We start from the raw sequence: 18,038 nt of genomic DNA on the forward strand, positions 1-18,038 counted from the left end.
CTAAAAATAGAACTGCCATAAGACCCATCAATTCCATTCCTGGGTACATATTCAAAAAACAAAAACAGTAATCCAGAAAGATATATGCACCCCAATTCCATAGCAGCAATATTTACAATTACCAAGATATGAAATAAGCTTAAATGTCCATCCACAGATTAATGAATGAAGAAGATGTAGTTATATATATATGTATATATACATATACCCCAAAATATACACAATACTACTCATTTACCACAACGTGGGTAGACTTAGAGATAATTTTGCGAAGTGAAATAAATAAGACAGAGAAATAAAAATACTATGTCATAGCACATATATATGGAATCTAAAAAATGAGGCAGATAGTAAACATAACAAAAAAACAGACTCACAGATATAGAGAACAAACTAGTGGTTAACACTGCAGAGGAAGAATGAGAGAGAGGCAAGATAAGGTTAAAGGATTAACAATTTACTGATGGGAGACATACTAATACATCTTTTGATCAGGTCAGTTCAGTTCAGTTGCTCAGTCCTGTCCAATTCTTTGCAACCCCATGGACTGCAACACACCAGGCCTCCCTGTCCATCACCAACTCCCGCAGTTTACTCAAACTCATGTCCATTGAGTCAGTGATACCATCTAACCATCTCATCCTGTCATCCCCTTCTCCTCCTGCCTTCAATCTTTCCCAGCATCAGGGTCTTTTCAAATAAGTCAGTTCTTCAGATCAGGTGACCAAAGTATTGGAGTTTCAGCTTCAACATCAGTCCTCCCAGTGAATATTCATGACTAAATTCCTTTAGAACGGACTGGTTGGATCTCCTAGAAGTCCAAGGGACTCTCAAGAGTCTTCTCCAACACCACAGTTCAAAAGCATCAATTCTGCGCTCACCTTTCTTTATAGTCCAACTCTCACATTCATACATGACTACTGGAAAAACCAAAGCTTTGACTAGACCTTTGTCAGCAAAGCAAAGTCTTTGCTTTTTAATATGCTGTCTAGATTGGTCATAACTTTTCTTCCAAAGAGCAAGCGTCTTTTAATTTCATGGCTTCAGTAATCATCTGCAGTGATTTTAGAGCCCCCCAAAATAAAGTCTGACATTGTTTCTGCTGTTTCCCCATCTACTTGCCATGAAGTGGTGGCATTCATTCTCTGAATGTTGAGTTTAAGCCAACTTTTTCACTCTCCACTTTCACTTTCATTGAGAGGCTCTTTAGTTCTTTGCTTTCTGCCATAAGGGTGGTGTCATCTGCAAATCTGCGGTTATTGATATTTCTCCTGTCAGTCTTGATTCCAGCTTGTGCTTCATCCAGTCCGGCATTTCTCATGATGTACTCTGCATATAAGTTAAATAAGCAGGGTGACAATATATAGCCTTGACATAATCCTTTCTGGATTTGGAACCAGTCTGTTTTTCCATGTCCAGTTCTAACTGTTGCTTCTTGACCTGCATACAGATTTCTCATGAGGCAGGCCTGTCAAGTGGTCTGGTATTCCCATCTCTTTCAGAATTTTCCACAGTTTGTTGTGATGCACATAGTCAAAGGCTTTGGCATAGACAATAAAGCAGAAATAGATGTTATTCTGGAACTCACCTGCTTATTCAATGATCCAACAGATGTTGGCAATTTGATCTCTGGTTCCTCTGCCTTTTCTAAATCCAGCTTGAACATCTGGAAGTTCACAGTTCATCTACTGTTGAAGCCTGGCTTGGAGAATTTTGAGCATTGCTTTGCTAGCATGTGAGATAAATGCAATTGGGCAGTAGTTTGAGCATTCTTTGGCATTGTCTTTCTTTGGGATTAGAATGAAAACTGACCTTTTCCAGTCCTGTGGCCACTGCTGAGTTTTCCAGATTTGCTGGCATACTGAGTATAGCACTTTTACAGCATCGTCTTTTAAGATTTAAAATAGCTCAACTGAATATCCATCACCTCCACTAGCTTTATTTGCAGTGATGCTTCCGAAGGCCCATTTGACTTCACATTCCAGGATGTCTGGCTCTAGGTGAGTGATCACACCATTGTGATTATCTGGGCTGTGAAAATTTTTTTTGTATAGTTCTTCTGTGTATTCTTGCCACCTCTTCTTAATATCTTCTGTTTCTGTTGGGTCCATAACATTTCTATCCTTTATTGTGCCCATCTTTGCATGAAAAGTTTTCTTGATATCTCTAATTTTCTTGAAGAGATCTCTAGTCTTTCCCATTCTATTGTTTTCTCTCTTTCTTTGTGCTGGTCACTGAGGAAGGTTTTCTTATTTTTCCTTGCTCTTCTTTGGAACTTTGCATTCAAATGGGTATATCTTTCCTTGTCTCCTTTTCCTTTTGCTTCTCTTCTTTTTGCAGGTGTTTGTAAGGCCTCCTCAGACAACGATTTTGCCTTTTTATATTTCTTTTTCTAGGGGATGGTATTGATCACTGCCTACTGTACAATCTCATGAACCTCCTTCCATAGTTCTTCAGGTCCTCTGTCTATCAGATCTAATCCCTTGAATCTATTCATCATTCCCACTGTATAATCATAAGGGATTTGATTTAGGTCATATCTGAATGTTCTAGTGGTTTTCCCTACTTTCTTCAATTTAAGTCTGAATTTAGCAATAAGGAGTTCATGATCTGAGCCACAGTCAGCTCCCAGTCTTGTTTTTGCTGACTCTATAGAGCTTTTCCATCTTTGGCTGCAAAGAATATAATCAATCTGACTTCAATATTGACCATCTGGTGATGTCCATGTGTAGAGTCTTCTCTTGTATTGTTGGAAGAGGGTGTTTGCTATGACCAGTGCATTCTTTTGGAAAAACTCTATTAGCCTTTGCCCTGCTTCACTCTGTACTCCAATGCCAATTTGCCTGTTACTCCAGGTATTTCTTGACTTCTTACTTTTGCATTCCAGTGCCCTATAATGAAAAGGACATCTTTTGGGGGTGTTAATTTTAGAAAGTCTTGTAGGTCTTCATGGAACCATTCAATCTTCAGCTTCTTCAGCATTACTGTTCGGGGCATAGATTTGGATTACTGTGATATTGAATGGTTTGCCTTGGAAACGAACAGAAATCATTCTGTCATTTTTGAGAGGGCATCCAAATACTGCATTTTGGATTCTTTTGTTGACTATGATGGCTACTCCATTTCTTCTAAGGCATTCTTGCCCACAATAGTAGATATAATGGTCATCTGAATTAAATTCACCCATTCCAGTCCATTTTAGTTTGCTGATTTCTAAAATGTTGATGTTCACTTTTGCCATCTCCTGTTTGACCACTTCCAATTTGCTTTGATTCATTAATGTAACGTTCCAAGTTCCTATGCAATACTGCTCTTTACAGCATCAGACTTTACTTCCATCACCAGTCACATCCACAACTGGGTGTTGTTTTTGCTTTGGCTCCATCTCCTCACTGTTTCTGGAATTTTTTCTCCACTGATGTCCCGTAGCATGTTGGGCCCCTACCGACCTGGGGAGTTTTTCTTTCAGTGTCCTATCTTTTTGCCTTTTCATACTTCTCATGGGGTTCTCAAAGCAAGAATACTGAAGTGGTTTGCCATTCCCTTCTCCAGTAGGCCACGTTTTGTCAGAACTCTCCACCATCACCCATCCATCTTGGGTGGCCCTGCATGATATAGATCATGGTTTCATCGAGTTAGACAAGGCTGTGGTACCTGTGATCAGATTGGTTAGTTTTCTGTGATTGTGGTTTTCAATCTGTCTCCTCCCTGATGGAGAAGGATAAGAGGCTTATGGAAGCTTCCTGATGGGAGAGACTGACTGAGTGGGAAACTGGGTCTTGTTTGATTGGTGGGGCCATGCTCAGTATACCTTTAATCATCTTTTGTTACCTGAACATTATTGACCTGATACGTTTCAGTATTCACAGGTATTAGTTTCTGCAAAGATCCCCTGGTCGAGAAAAGATACAAACTACTGTGTATTAAATAAACTACAAGGATATATTGTACAACACAGGGAATATAGTCAGCGTTTTAACTGTAAATAAAGTACCACCTTTAAAAATTGTGAATCACTATGTTGTGCACCTAAAAACTGACATAGTATTGTAAATAAACTATACCTCAGTTGAAAAAAAGGAATCCAAGTTACCCCATACCTCACATAAATTTAAGGAGTAAATCATTAAGAGACAGAATGATATCTTTAAAAATCCTGTATCAAATGCATTCTAAATGTCTCTCAACCTCTGAGAGATATGGAGGTTCCACAAATATGGAAACAGTACAGAAATTTAAAAGCACAAAGAAAAATATGGGCAAGAAGAATAGAGTAGTGCTTTTTCCCCAGATTCACATATTCCATGTTCAAAGAATGTCACTGAAATATAATAAATTTATTACACAGCTAGTATAATAATGGTCATTTTATTAGTAGTCTTGAGACAGGTGTGAAAATTGGACCAAGAATATTCTAAATAATTAAATCAAAGTCAGAGATTTGTGTCTTTACATTATGTCTAATATCTTTATTCACATAGAAGTAAGCTATTTATCCATAATAAATTTTATGGTTCTGATGAGAATTTCTTTTGCGTTTCTTTTGGGATAGTTGATCCTGATATGTGATAATTGGTTTTTCAAGTGCATTTTAGAATAGGTAGTTTGAACTGCTTATCATATCAAAGGATTTTATATTAGAAATGTTTAGAAAAAGTTAAAAGTAGGTATTCCCTGATAGCTCAGTTGGTAAAGAACCCACTTTCAATGCAGGAGACTCCAGTTCAATTTCTGAGTCAGGAAGATCCACTGGAGAAGGGGTAGGCTACCGACTCCAGTATTCTCGGGCTTCCTTATGGCTTAGCTGGTAAAGAATCTGCCTGCAATGTGGGAGAGGTGGGTTCAGTCCCTGGGTTGGGAAGATCCCCTGGAGAAGGGTCCAGCTACCCACTCTAGTATTCTGGCCTGGAGAATTCCATGGACTGTATAGTCCATGGGGTCACAAAGAGTTAGACACGACTGAGTGACTTTCACAGGTTTATTCGTTTCTGCCTCAAGAATTAAAATGAGTAAGTGTAATTTCTTTAGGTCAATTTATATCTTAATATTTAAGATTTTGCAGATTAAAGAATAGACAATATAATTTCTAATAAAGAATGATAAAGTAAAATTAGCTCTTAGATACTTTTAAAAAGGTGATTAAATATAATATTTTCTAATTAATGCAATTGGTTAAGTGCATTAATCACTTAATTAATGGCTGAGTGGTCCTGCTTAAATTGTTTTCAATCATTTTAACATTCAGCACAAATGCAAGTTATTTTGATATCCTTCATAACATACTTTACTCACCTGAAAATTCACATTGTTTACTTGGACTTCATTTTGTCAGTATTTTTTCTAGCAGAATAATTATGAGATTGTCTTTGAATAATCAGTGTTTATGGTGTTCTTAGTGTTGTGGAAATTCAATCCTTTGAAATTATCTGAAGGTGAAAGTGAAAGGTGTTAGTTGCTCAGTCATGTCTGACTCTTTGTGATCCCATGGACTGTAGCCCACCAGACTCCTCTGTCCATGGAATTCTCCAGGCAAGAAACCATTCCCTTCTCCATGAGATCTTCCCAACCCAGGGATTGAACTTGGGTCTCCACATTGCAGACAGATTCTTTACTGTCTGAGAGTGGAACTAAACAAATTATTGTACATTTGATTTCATATTTTTCAGAAAAAAATATTCCACATTAACTATTTCTTCTGTGTTCTCAAATACTTAAGATACATTGATTGTTTCTGCCTGTGGTCTCTTTAGGGTCCAATAGGAGAACAAGGAGAGAGAGGAGAGCCTGGAGAAGAGGGATATAAGGTAATTCCTATAAATTTCACACCTTTCTTCTAAATTTGAATAGGTTTCTCTGTGGTTCTCAGTTGCAAATGAAAATAAGCATCATTGAGATAATTAAGAATATCTTACACTTTGATCCTAGAAGCTCTTCGTATTTTCTGTTCCTTCTCTCTAAAATTATCTTCATCTCCTTCCATTGCTCCTTTGTCTCATCACTCAAATCTCAACTGAAATGTTACTTTTGAGAGGGCTTCTCTAACTGCCCTTTCTATCCACCACTTTATATCTTATTACTCTATTTATTTTATGACATTTAATGTTATCCAAATTATCTTACCACCTTTTTATACACTCATTTTTTGTTTATTGTCTATATCCCCTAAGAAAATATAATATCCATGAGAATAAGACTGTCATGTTTTTCATCATTATATCCCCAATTTCTAGAACACAAATTTCCTACTATATGGTAGAAATTCATTAAAGACTTGTCAAATGGATAAACACCATTATATTCTTATGTCAATTCTTATCCTCTTTTATTCTTAAAAGGATTTTCAGAGACAAGCTGTATTGCTCAAATTATATTAGACTATGGAGAGAATTTATTCAGTGTCATTATTTATTAGCATATTTGTATTGAGGATGTTCTGTATTCCTGCCCTATATCTCTTCCATTTCTGTTTATAATGTCATATACTAAATAAAATGGTCATTTGTTAACTCTCTCCCTATACCTCCTATCTTTTTCCTTTGCTCACAACACTATCTGCTTGCTCACAAAATTACATAATCTTTACTTACATAAATCCTGTTTACCCTTTATAATCTAATTCATACCGCATTTTCTACTGTCTAGCAGCAAGCTTTCCCTCTAATCTAGTCCTATAGTATTTATTGGTTATAGAAGTCATTCAATACAAATATTTTAAAATCCTCTGCTACTATCATTTTTGCTAATTGTTTTTAATGTGTAGATATTTTAGCTCCTCAATTTAAATATGACTTCTTTCTTTCTTGTTCAATGTCTGTTTTAAGCCCTGTACATAATAGTATATAATACTTTGTTGTTTGGTCATAAATCATGTCCAACTGTCTGAGACCCCCATGGACTGCAGCACACCGGGCTTTCCTGTCCTTCACTATCTCCCAGAGTTTGCTCAAACTCATGTCCATGGAGTCAGCGATGCCATCCAACCATCTCATCCTCTGTCGCCCCCTTCTCCTTTACTTGAAATTAACTTTGCCAACTCACGGCTTTCAGCATAATATGAGAAGCTTCTTAAACTTCTTTGACTTTTTCTGTGCTAACTTCTCTACACGTTCTTCAGAAAATCGAGTTCTTATAATGTCTTTTTTTGACTTCTACCATGGCATCTGGTCCCATCACTTCATGGGAAATAGATGGGAAACAGTGGAAACAGTGTCAGACTTTATTTTGGGGGGCTCCAAAATCACTGCAGATGGCGACTGCAGCCATGAAATTAAAAGACGCTTACTCCTTGAAAGGAAAGTTATGACCAACCTAGACAGCATATTCAAAATTCAGAAACGTTACTTTGCCAACAAAGGTCCATCTAGTCAAGGCTATGGTTTTTCCAGTAGCCATATATGGATGTGAGAGTTGGACTGTGAAGAAAGCTGAGCGCCGAAGAATTGATGCTTGTGAACTGTGGTGTTGGAGAAGAGTCTTGAGAGTCCCTTGGACTGCAAGGAGATCCAACCAGCCCATTCTGAAGGAGATCAGCCCTGGGATTTCTTTGGAAGAAATGATGCTAAAGCTGAAACTCCAGTACTTTGGCCACCTCATGCGAAGAGTTGACTCATTGGAAAAGACTCTGATGCTGGGAGGGATTAGGGGCAGGAGGAGAAGGGGACGACAAAGGATGAGATGGCTGGATGGCATCACGGACTCAATGGACATGAGTTTGAGTGAACTCCGGGAGTTGGTGATGGACAGGGAGGCCTGGTGTGCTGCGATTCATGGGGTCACAAAGAGTTGGACACAACTAAGTGACTGAACTGAACCGAACTGAACTACAACCAGTAACTATATCAGCATGGCAAACAAACAGCTAATTATTCTGTTAGAAGGGAAAGAATCTCTTCTTCACCTGGCTGGGAGAAGAAAAATCCTGCCCCTGTTTTTCTGGATAGTCCCTATAATTCTTCAGAAATCCTTCATCAGAGGAAGGTTTTTCACTAGGATGGCTGTAGAATCTGGTTCTCCTTTAGTCCATATAGTGCTGATAAAGTCTTCAGTCATGGATGTTTTACCACCAAATGTGATATACATTTTCTTCTTTGTCTTATTCCATCTTGTTTCTTAGGCTTTAAGAGTCATTTTATCATTTGTTGATGGATCTATTTGAAAGAGCCCTTTCGTGTCAGACAGTCACAATAACTTCATTGCTTAGACATCTCAAAGTTATGAAATACCCACACTTGTACCCTGCCACATTTTTCCAAGCACACGTTCGATTCAAATAGTGGAACCATGCTTTATTCAGAGTGAGATTATTCTGTTATACCCCTACATGATACTTTTAAATGATTGCTTTTCTATATGGGCATTATAGACATGACCATTTCACTCTAGTAAACAGATGGTCAGAATTATTATAAGCTTTTTAAAATTGTGCTCAAATGCACATAGCATAAAATTTACCATTTTAGCCATTTTAAAATGATACAATTTACAGACATTTATTATATTGGCAATATTGTACAATCATCACACACTACCTAGTTCTAGAACATTTTCATCACCCCAAAAAAGAAGGCCTGTGCTTGTTAAATAGTCATTCTACTTCTCCCAACCTCTGGAAACCAATACTCTGCTTTCTATCTCTACCAAATTATCTATTCTGTATCTTTCATATAACTGGGATCATACAATATATAGCCTTTTGTGTCTGGCTCCTTTCACTTTACACAGTATTTTCAAGATTCATCCATGCTGTAAAATATGTCAGTACTTCATTCCTTTTTATGGTTGAATAATCACCAGGCTTTTAAAAACACTTTTATATTCACAAATATTCTGAAAGATTTTCCTGTTGGAGAAAAAATATGGAATGGATAATGAATACTTTGCTTTCATCTTGCTATGAACAACTGAAAGACTTTTTGAAACCCTTATCACCATCCTTTGTTCTTTTTTTCCTCTTGAAGAAACTGAGAATCAAAAAGTCAAGTATCTTGTTCATTATCATCAGTAAATATATACTAGTCATCGCTATATGTGATACTTTTGTGTGTTGCTGCTGCTGCTGCTGCTGCTAAGTCGCTTCAGTCGTGTCTGACTCTGTGCGACCCCATAGATGGCAGCCCAGCAGGCTCCCCCGTCCCTGGGATTCTCCAGGGAAGAACACTGGAGTGGGTTTATGTGTTACATATAATTAAATCTCTTCTCATTCAGCATTTATTTTAGTGTCTTCCATGGACCAGGAAGGAGCCTTGAATGTAACACAGAGCACTCAACACACAGTCTTTGACTCCCTGGACATCACATATTAAAAACAAGAATATTTAGTCAGTATAAAAGCGGATATAGTAAAATATTTGCCATCCAGAAAACTACACAACATGTATGTCAAGATAAATATGAGGCTTAATAGAGAGCCAGAGGACATGTTATAAATAAGAACACTATACTGTTAATATTCACTTTTTAAAAGTGTGAACAGAAACACATAAATACCTAAGATTAAGTCAACCTAAACTTATATGGGACAAAGCCCTAGAAATAAGTTGAATAAATTATGCTCTACCTTAAACTCCTTTTTACTTTGGTTAGGCAAAGGCCATAGCATTTTTTGCATACAATAAAATAACGACTAATCCTTCACTTGGCCTTCAGTCCTTAGCATTAGATATACACATCCAAATAGCTACTAGACATCATCACAGGTGCCTCAGACTCAGCATGTCCCAGTCCAAATCTGATCCTCCTCTTTTTATGTCTTTAATTCAGTGAATAGTACCAGCAGACATCCAGGTGTCTAGTAAACTAATCTTCCCTCTTTCTATCTCTCTCTTTCTCTTTTTCGCTCTCTGTCTCTCTTGCTTTCTCTTGTCTCTCACCTCTCCCTTCTCATTCTCCCCTTTCTCTATCCTCTCATCTCTCAACTTCAGTGGACCACTTCTTTTGACGTTTTATGTATCTCTGGAGTCTATCCACTTTGCCCTACTTTAGGGTTTCATCATTTTTTGCCTGAATTCTTTTAATAGCTCACTAACTAGACTCACTATCAACAGTCACAGCCCTTTTAAATCCATTCTCCACTTAACATGTTGTGTTAGATGAATCTCCATTCATTCTCCGATGCTATTCCTCTGCAGAATGCCTTCCTTTTTCTTTACCACCTGGAAAACTCATCCTTTAAACTTCAGCTTCCCATATAAAATCATCACTTATGATTTTATAATCATCATCATATATAATCATCACTTTCCATATAAAATCCTCTCCAGGCTCCCTTTGATCATCCAACCCCTCCCACTACTAACATCACCAGAAAAAAAAATCAATCACTCCCTGTAATCTTGCCCACATAACTTCATAATAATATTTACTGCAGCATATTTAACTCTTACCATTGTAGAAAATAATTTGTCAGTTTTCATTGGGTTGGAAAGAGCCAAAGGAACTATGGTGGAGCTCCTAGTAAACAAGTTTGTTTTTCCTAAGATTTGCATCCAAACATCACAAACCTATAAGAGGCAGTTGGCTCTTGAATGATCATTCTGAAAAGGTCTCTGTAAAACTGCAGCTAGAATGGTGACAAAACCATAATAGACCACGATGGTTTGGAGTTTTGTAGTTGACTCAGTATGGTTACTCTCACTTAGTTCACTTTGTAACCCCAACTTTTCACCAATTGCTTCTTTCTTGAGCTGGCTTTTTACTTGAATGAAGCTCCCTCATGGTTGACCTGATTCTGTTACTTGCTGATCCTGGTCATGTTTTGTTGGTAAGAGTCAGGTTGTTTGTTGGTAGTCATCCTTTTCTCTTTAGTTATGACTGTGTGCTATTTATAGAAAGCTTTCCAAATTAGCCTTTATCTCTTGCAACTGTTCTCTCCCTTAAACAGGATTTACTTTATCAGGAAGTTGAATCTTAAAACCATAAACATTTATGCTGCAGAATGCAAACAAAAAAGACTTCAAATGATCTTGCAGGAGAATAAATCATTAGCCTTAAGTAATCTCTTCTTCTCCTAGCCCAGAAAGGAGATGAGCCTGATAACTGTCCTTCCTATGGCATCCTTTCTGTAATATACAGGTAGAAAGGAATCTGAAGTGGACAGTGGGGAAGGGGATAAAAGAGATTACACGTGGAATTCTTTCTGCATAACTGTTACCTGACATGCCCCTAGGTTGTTGTTAGTTTCTGTTTGCACACTTGAAAAATGTGGTAGGTCAGCATTCCTTTCTAGGAGAACTGGGCTGATGACAGATTGCTAGAGTCAGAGTCACTTGATGTCTTGGCATATGCAGTAACAACTACCAGTCTTCAACTCAGTAAATCTACTATCTAAATGGCTGTGACCTTAATTTGTAAAAGTGGAGAGCATAGAACACTGGAAAAAAGGCATTTGCTTTCAAACTCTTTATTCACTAGTTATTTACTATGTTAGTTTCCTGAGCCTGCCGTAACAAATTACCGCAAACCAGGTGGCTTAAAACAACAGAAATTTATTCTCTCGTGATCCTGGAAGCCAGAAATCCAAAAGCAAGATATGAACAGGGCTGGGCTCCCATCACTGGCTCTAGGAAAGAACCTTTCTTGCTTCTTCCAGCTTCTGGTAGATAACATCCCTTGTGGCTGCATTACTCCATCCTCTGCTCATCTTCACATGACCTTCTCCTTTGTATCCTTCTCTTTCTCTGTATGTCTTACAAGGAAACCTGTCAGTGGATTTGGAGCCCACATGGATAATCCAGAGAACTTCTCAGGTGGTGCTATGGTAAAGAACCCACCTGTTAATGCAGGAGACATGAGAGACACAGGTTTGATCCCTGGGTTGGGAAGATCTCCTAGAGGAGGAAATGGCAACCCACTCCAGGATTCTTGCCTGGATAATCCCATGGACAGAAGAGCCTGGAGGGCTACAATCCAGAGGGTCACAAAGAGTCCAGGATAATCTCCTTCTAAAATACTTAACTTGGATGATATCTACAAAGACCCTTTTCTCCAAATAAGATCACATTCACAGGTTTTGAGGATTAGGGCATAGACATCTTTTGGCAGACCTATATTAAACCATATGGAAAAAACCTCTATACTCTTTCTCAGTCATCATTATATGCAAGTGGCTGTTATGTTCTATACTATTTCTAAGAGAGAATCATTATCTCTATAATATTTAAATTGAAATTTGCAACATTTTGCTACCACTTTAAGTGATACTTAGAGAAGGAAATGGCAACCCCTCCAGTATTCTTGCCTGGAAAATCCCATGGACAGAGCAGTGTAGCGGGTTTACAGTCCATGGGGTTGTGAAGAGTCAGACACGACTGAGCGACTTCACTTCCACTTTAAGTGATACTACTCTATCCTCTTTATGTATTCTAACAATATATCCTTTTCTCTTCGTAGGGCCATGTGGGTATACCAGGACCAAGAGGTGCCACTGGACAGCAAGGGCCCCCAGTATGTTTTGAAAGCATTCTTTGTAATGCTGGCATTTAAAAACATTAATGTTAACATATCTTATTTGGTCTCTGCTTTATATGTGATTTCTGTTTTGATTCCGGTTAAAGGGTGAGCCAGGTGACCAGGGTGAACAAGGACTAAAAGGAGAGAGAGGATCTGAGGTAAGTTGAAATCATTTAAGACAACTTGAAATGTATTGCTGGCTTGAGAAAGCAAAGACACAGGGAGTTGCTGTTCATTATAACTTAAATGGTCATTCACCCTTTCAGAACAAGAATCACCATGGGTCTCTAAACAATGTGTTTGTCATTAATTGTGCTAAAGCATCATTATTGATTAATTTATGTGTTTTGACTGCCCTCCAAATTTCCCTTTACCAACAGACTACTCTGGCTTTTAGAAAATTGCCTAGACTTATCCCAAACTAATTGTCCCCCTTTGGGGTTTCAGGTAGAAATAACAACTAGCCTTAAAACCAGTATCGCCAAGAGAAAACTTAGCAGTCATGCTTATATAGTTGCTTTAGTAAAGTAGGGGTATAAATTGTTGGACTATATGACACAGAGTCAAAATTGGCTTAAAAGATTTTTTTTTCCCATAACAAAAGTCAAATATTTGTTATCGACAAACTAAAAATATATTATTACTAAATTTAGCCATCTCCTTCCCTGTATCAGAATAGATGTTGCTTCAGCCTTACATATGGAGAAGGAAATGGCAACCCATTCCAGTATTCTTGCCTAGAAAATCCCATGGACAGAGCAGCTTAGCTGGTTCCAGTTCATGGAGTCATAAGAGCTGGACACGACTGAGCAACTGAGCACACACACACGACCTTAAGTAACAACTGGATTTATAATTTGTAGCATCAGTTCATTGCTACCCAGTTTTTCATTCAGCCATATTAAAAAAAAAATGCGGAGAAAGAATACAGCTGTCTCATGCACTTAGAATTTGTAATACCCAAATTGAAAAAAGCAGTGGAAAAATCTGTGAACCTAGAACACTACTAACGCTTTCATGTGACTTACTTATGCTTGTTTTAAATGGCTAAGGATGAAAATGCTCTCCCAAGGTTTGATCCTAAAATTTTGAATCCTTTACAGTGCTTTCATTTTCTTGGTGTTTTCATTTTGCTTTTTGACATATCTCAGGAAGAAGATTTTTTTTTTTTGCTGTTTCTTCAATCTGTTAAAATTATACCAATGAAAATAAAATATTCTTACTAGATCACTGCACCTCCAGCCTATATAGTCAGCTCTTCCGAGGTATTAGAACTGAAAAGTGCTGAGGAACCATGGTTTAAATTCTGTATAATCCATGAGAACTAGTTCTTTTCCCACTTCGGGCGATGCTGGCATACATTCCGAGGTTACACTAAAAACCTTTATACAATTTCAGATAGGAACGATTGTTACCAGAATATCACTAACTGTGTTACTCACTAGGGTCACTTTGAATAGCCAGATGGATCCTGTGGAATAGCCGTCATCTTATTTCTATAAAGCTTTAAATGTGTTTTTTAGATTTGGAAAGGGCCCTTTAAAATCATTTGGACAGCCCTCTCATCTTTCAAATGAAGTAGTTCAGGTCCCAAAGAGATTATGAGTTACTAAGATCACAAAACTGGTTACAACAAAACCAACATTAGAAACTTTATTTCTTGACTCCCATTATTACATAGATGCCTTCTTTTATAGATTAAATTAAATATTAATTTTACTTAACCAACCGATTCATTTATTAGTCTCTCAGATATGAAACTGTGGACAACTATTAAAAAAAATTGGAGCAAGTCAAGTGAAAACCAACTGCAAACCACTACATTTTTAGAGACTTTCATAATGCAGATGTAGTGAACTGTCCCATAATGGTTTTCAAATACAGAGACTCAAGCCAAACTTTTATTTTCTTCCCAAAACAAAATTCCAGATTTTAGTGAGTTGAAATTTCTTGGTTAAAAAGAGTATGAGTCTTACTTACCTCTCTAAGTCTGTGTTTGTATTTTAAAGCTACCCTCTCTAACAAAGTTAGAACTAGCAAAGTATTCAGATGACTATTCTTCAGCTTCATTTAAATAAACAATAAATGAGTGTTTGGATAGTAACGGCACATTTAAAATTTTCTGTTATCTAAAGAATTAGATTACCTACTTTTGTAGTCTGTAAAGTGGAATTGAAAGCTGTTTCAAATGGATATGATTTCAGGAGAGTCATTCTATTTTTCAAAGCTAAGCAGACAAAAGAGCACAATTCTGCATATACTCTAAAGACTATATATGAATTCATTCACCTTTCCTGTTATGGGAACAGGAAAGTCTGTTTGATTTATGAGATACTTAAATTTAAATAAAATAATATGAGTAAGTTGTTTGAAAAGAGCGTAGAATGCTTCTAGCTTTATTACGTTTGAATTTTGGGCATTGGTGGAAGAGTGACATTTCCCTCCCTTTTTATGACACCAACTCAATTAATCACCTGCTAACACCTTCTGTTTTTTCTTTGTCTTTGGCCCAGTCTTTAATTTCCTACTGAAGAGACCACCTCTGTGTAGGATTAATATTTAGTAATATTTGGCTCTTAATTTAGTTATAAGAATACCTAGCAATTCCAAATTCAAGGCTTTTTTAATGCACAAATTCAAAAAAAATACCAGTCTTTTACACTTTGTTGACATTTATATATTTTAAACCTCCATTGGAAGTCTGTGGTTTCTCTAACTGGCCTACTTCATTTTAGTTATGATGACAATAATTGTCATAAGGAAACTGTTCATGAATTGAGCATCTAAAAACAGCAGAGACTATTTTGTTATTTTTTATACACTTTATGTTCAGTAGGTAGGTTTCTGCCACAATTTTACCATTAAAAGTAAATACTAACAAAAGTATTCTTTAAAAATAATCTGCACAGCCATAATTTTCCTTTAGTGTTATTCTGTTGGGAGCTACTTCCTCATACCTATCCAAGTATTAATAACTAATATTCACAATGATCTAATTTTCACAATGATAGACCCATATATGTAGGTTTTAGAGTACAGTATTTACCTGTTTTGAAATAATTCCCAACATAATAGTTACCCCAAAACATAATTGATTTGTGATGGTACATGAATGTCTTTGTTTTTATTTTGTTATTGGAATGTTTGGAATAAAGCACTTATATATATGTATAGCATATCTGAACCATAAGCCATAAACTCGGGTACACTAAAAGTATAACTTTATGTTCTTTGTAATGGAACTTAATTTCTGTTCTGAGTGCCCTTCCTGGCCTGTGGTAGAAACCTAATTCATGGAAATTTAGTCAATGGATTGCCTTTAACTCTGTCCACTCAGATGTCTTGCATTTGATTTAGAGAGTTTTTCCCATTAATTTTATTATGGGAAAAATTTTATTATAGGGATCATATGTTCCAGAAATTGTATTTACTTCAAGTTAACCCAGTTCACCAACTATCCCATTTTCTTACCTTTAGGAGGAATTTACATTAGTGACTTTTTGAAGCAAGTAAAATAGCTTTTGAACCTGGAGGTATAACCCTTGATTAATATAGTTCCCTTTCATCAAATTCTAACAAAACAGGATTTTTATTTCTTACAGAAAAGCCCTTTTTCTCTGTTACCACATACACTATCTTTTCTTAAAACATTTAAGCTCATTTTCAGAGTATGTAACATCTTTTGAAATTTTTTATCTTGCTATTATTGTCAAATTGACTTTTTAGCACAACTATCTTCAGATTTTAGTAACTTAACATCCCATTTTTGGTGAAGTTATCTTGTTTCTGAGAACTTCTGACTTCTGAAAAATATGTCTGGTAATGACAATATGCTTTTTTTTTTTAATTTGTGAACTAGGTCACTCTCTTTCACATTTTTCTTCTTAAGATAATTTTAGGATAGTATGAGAATAATGGCATGATTTGCAAGGGCAAATTTCTAACTATCCTGGCAGACCATTACAGCTGAATCAATTATAATTTAAAACATCTCACACACTGAAAAACAAGCAGCTCTGTGAGAAATAAATATCTTTTCTTTGATTCACAACTATGTTCTTCTCTGTACTTCCAGATAGCACATTTTAAGTTAGTGGTTCATATCCCTCACTCTACTTTACCTTCCTTGGGAACAAGAGCTTTAATTTTGCATCTCCAACGCATAATAAAGTCCCTGATACCTCATAGTCAATGAATGTTTGTTGCTGTTATTTTGTCAATAAATAGCAAAGTTGTGTCTGACTGTTTTGTAACACCATCCACTGTAGCCCACCAGTCTCCTCTGTCCATGGGATTTTCCAGGCAAGAATACTGGAGTGGGATGCATTTCCTTCTCCAGAGGATCTTCCCAGCCCAGGGATAGAGCCCATATCCCCTGTGTTGCAGTGGATCCTTTACTGCTAAGCCACTGGGGAAGCCCCAATGAATGTTCACTGAATTAATTAAATAGGTACTTAACCAATTTCAATAGGGAGACAAAGGCCTTGCCTACAAGTGGGGACTTTTGTTTAAATAATGAGTTTCTTTTTAGAACTATGGGGGCTTCCCCATGGCTCAAACGGTAAAGCGTCTGCCTGCAGTGCAGGAGGCCTGAGTTCGATCTCTGGGTCGGGAAAATTCCCTGGAGAAGGAAATGGCAACCCACTCCAGTATTCTTGCCTGGAAAATTCTATGAACGGAGGAGCCTGGTGGGCTACAGTCCATGGAGTCACAAAGAGCTGGACATGACTAAGTGACTTCACTTTCACTTTTTATAAATCTTTGACAGTTAATTGCTTAGTCGTGTCTGACTCTGCGACACCATGGACTATAGACTACGAGGCTCCTCCGTCCATGGAATTTTCCAGGCAAGAATACTGGAGTGAGGTGCCATTTCCTTCTCCAGGGGATCTTCCTGACCCAAGGATCAAACCCGGGTCTCCTGCACTGCAGGCAGATCCTTTACCATCCTGAGCCACCAAGGATAGCTCTTTTTGGAGGCCAGGTGGAAATTCATTGTTTATCTAGTCAAATTATCTCATTTACACATGAAAAAAAATGACTCCCAGGAAAGTTTAATGGCAGTCCCAATGACAACCAACTAGTGAGTGTAAGGACTTGCTTGTAGCATCCAGGTCTTAGAGTTCTTTTCTGTGCCTTCTGTTTATTGCGATCAATTGACAGCAGTGCTTCACATTTTTAGGGTCCTAAAGGGAAAAAAGGAGCTCCTGGTCCTTCTGGGAAACCTGGGATTCCTGTAAGTAACAGGCTGTCTTCATCTTTATTATTTTTCTAAATAGAATTGGCAACTTTAGCAAGCAGAATAGTTTGGAGCCAATTATGACAAGTGTTGGATAAATCACATTGTCTTTTAAAAATGTTTAAACCCGTGCTGGAACACAGAAGGAACAAAATATGACCATTAGCTCAAAACCAAGCTTGGTGTTGAAATAGAAGTCACTGCAGTTGAAGGATGTTATTTTCCAGTGTATGGAGACCTGTCTGTGAATTCATGCTACTACTGTCTGATGATGAGCCACTGAAAAACAGGGAACTTGGAGTCTTGACTAAATGAATGGTGACAAAGGTCAGAGATTTCCAAGCATGATTAA

At 37.2% G+C, this 18,038-nt stretch overlaps 1 protein-coding gene across 2 annotated transcripts in view; it reads left to right on the forward strand.

The window, feature by feature from the left end:
• Window positions 1–18,038, forward strand: part of COL24A1 (collagen type XXIV alpha 1 chain) — a 392,623-nt gene that overhangs the window by 304,135 nt on the left and 70,450 nt on the right. For both annotated transcript variants that reach the window (XM_040232413.1, XM_040232414.1), the window contains exons 44-47: window positions 5,751–5,804; window positions 12,388–12,441; window positions 12,552–12,605; window positions 17,630–17,683. In XM_040232413.1, the coding sequence (XP_040088347.1) occupies window positions 5,751–5,804; window positions 12,388–12,441; window positions 12,552–12,605; window positions 17,630–17,683 (216 nt within the window). The remainder of the gene's footprint in view (window positions 1–5,750; window positions 5,805–12,387; window positions 12,442–12,551; window positions 12,606–17,629; window positions 17,684–18,038) is intronic.

Source organism: Oryx dammah, unplaced genomic scaffold (genome assembly GCF_014754425.2).
Source record: "Oryx dammah isolate SB20612 unplaced genomic scaffold, SCBI_Odam_1.1 HiC_scaffold_28, whole genome shotgun sequence".
NCBI lineage: Eukaryota > Metazoa > Chordata > Mammalia > Artiodactyla > Bovidae > Oryx > Oryx dammah.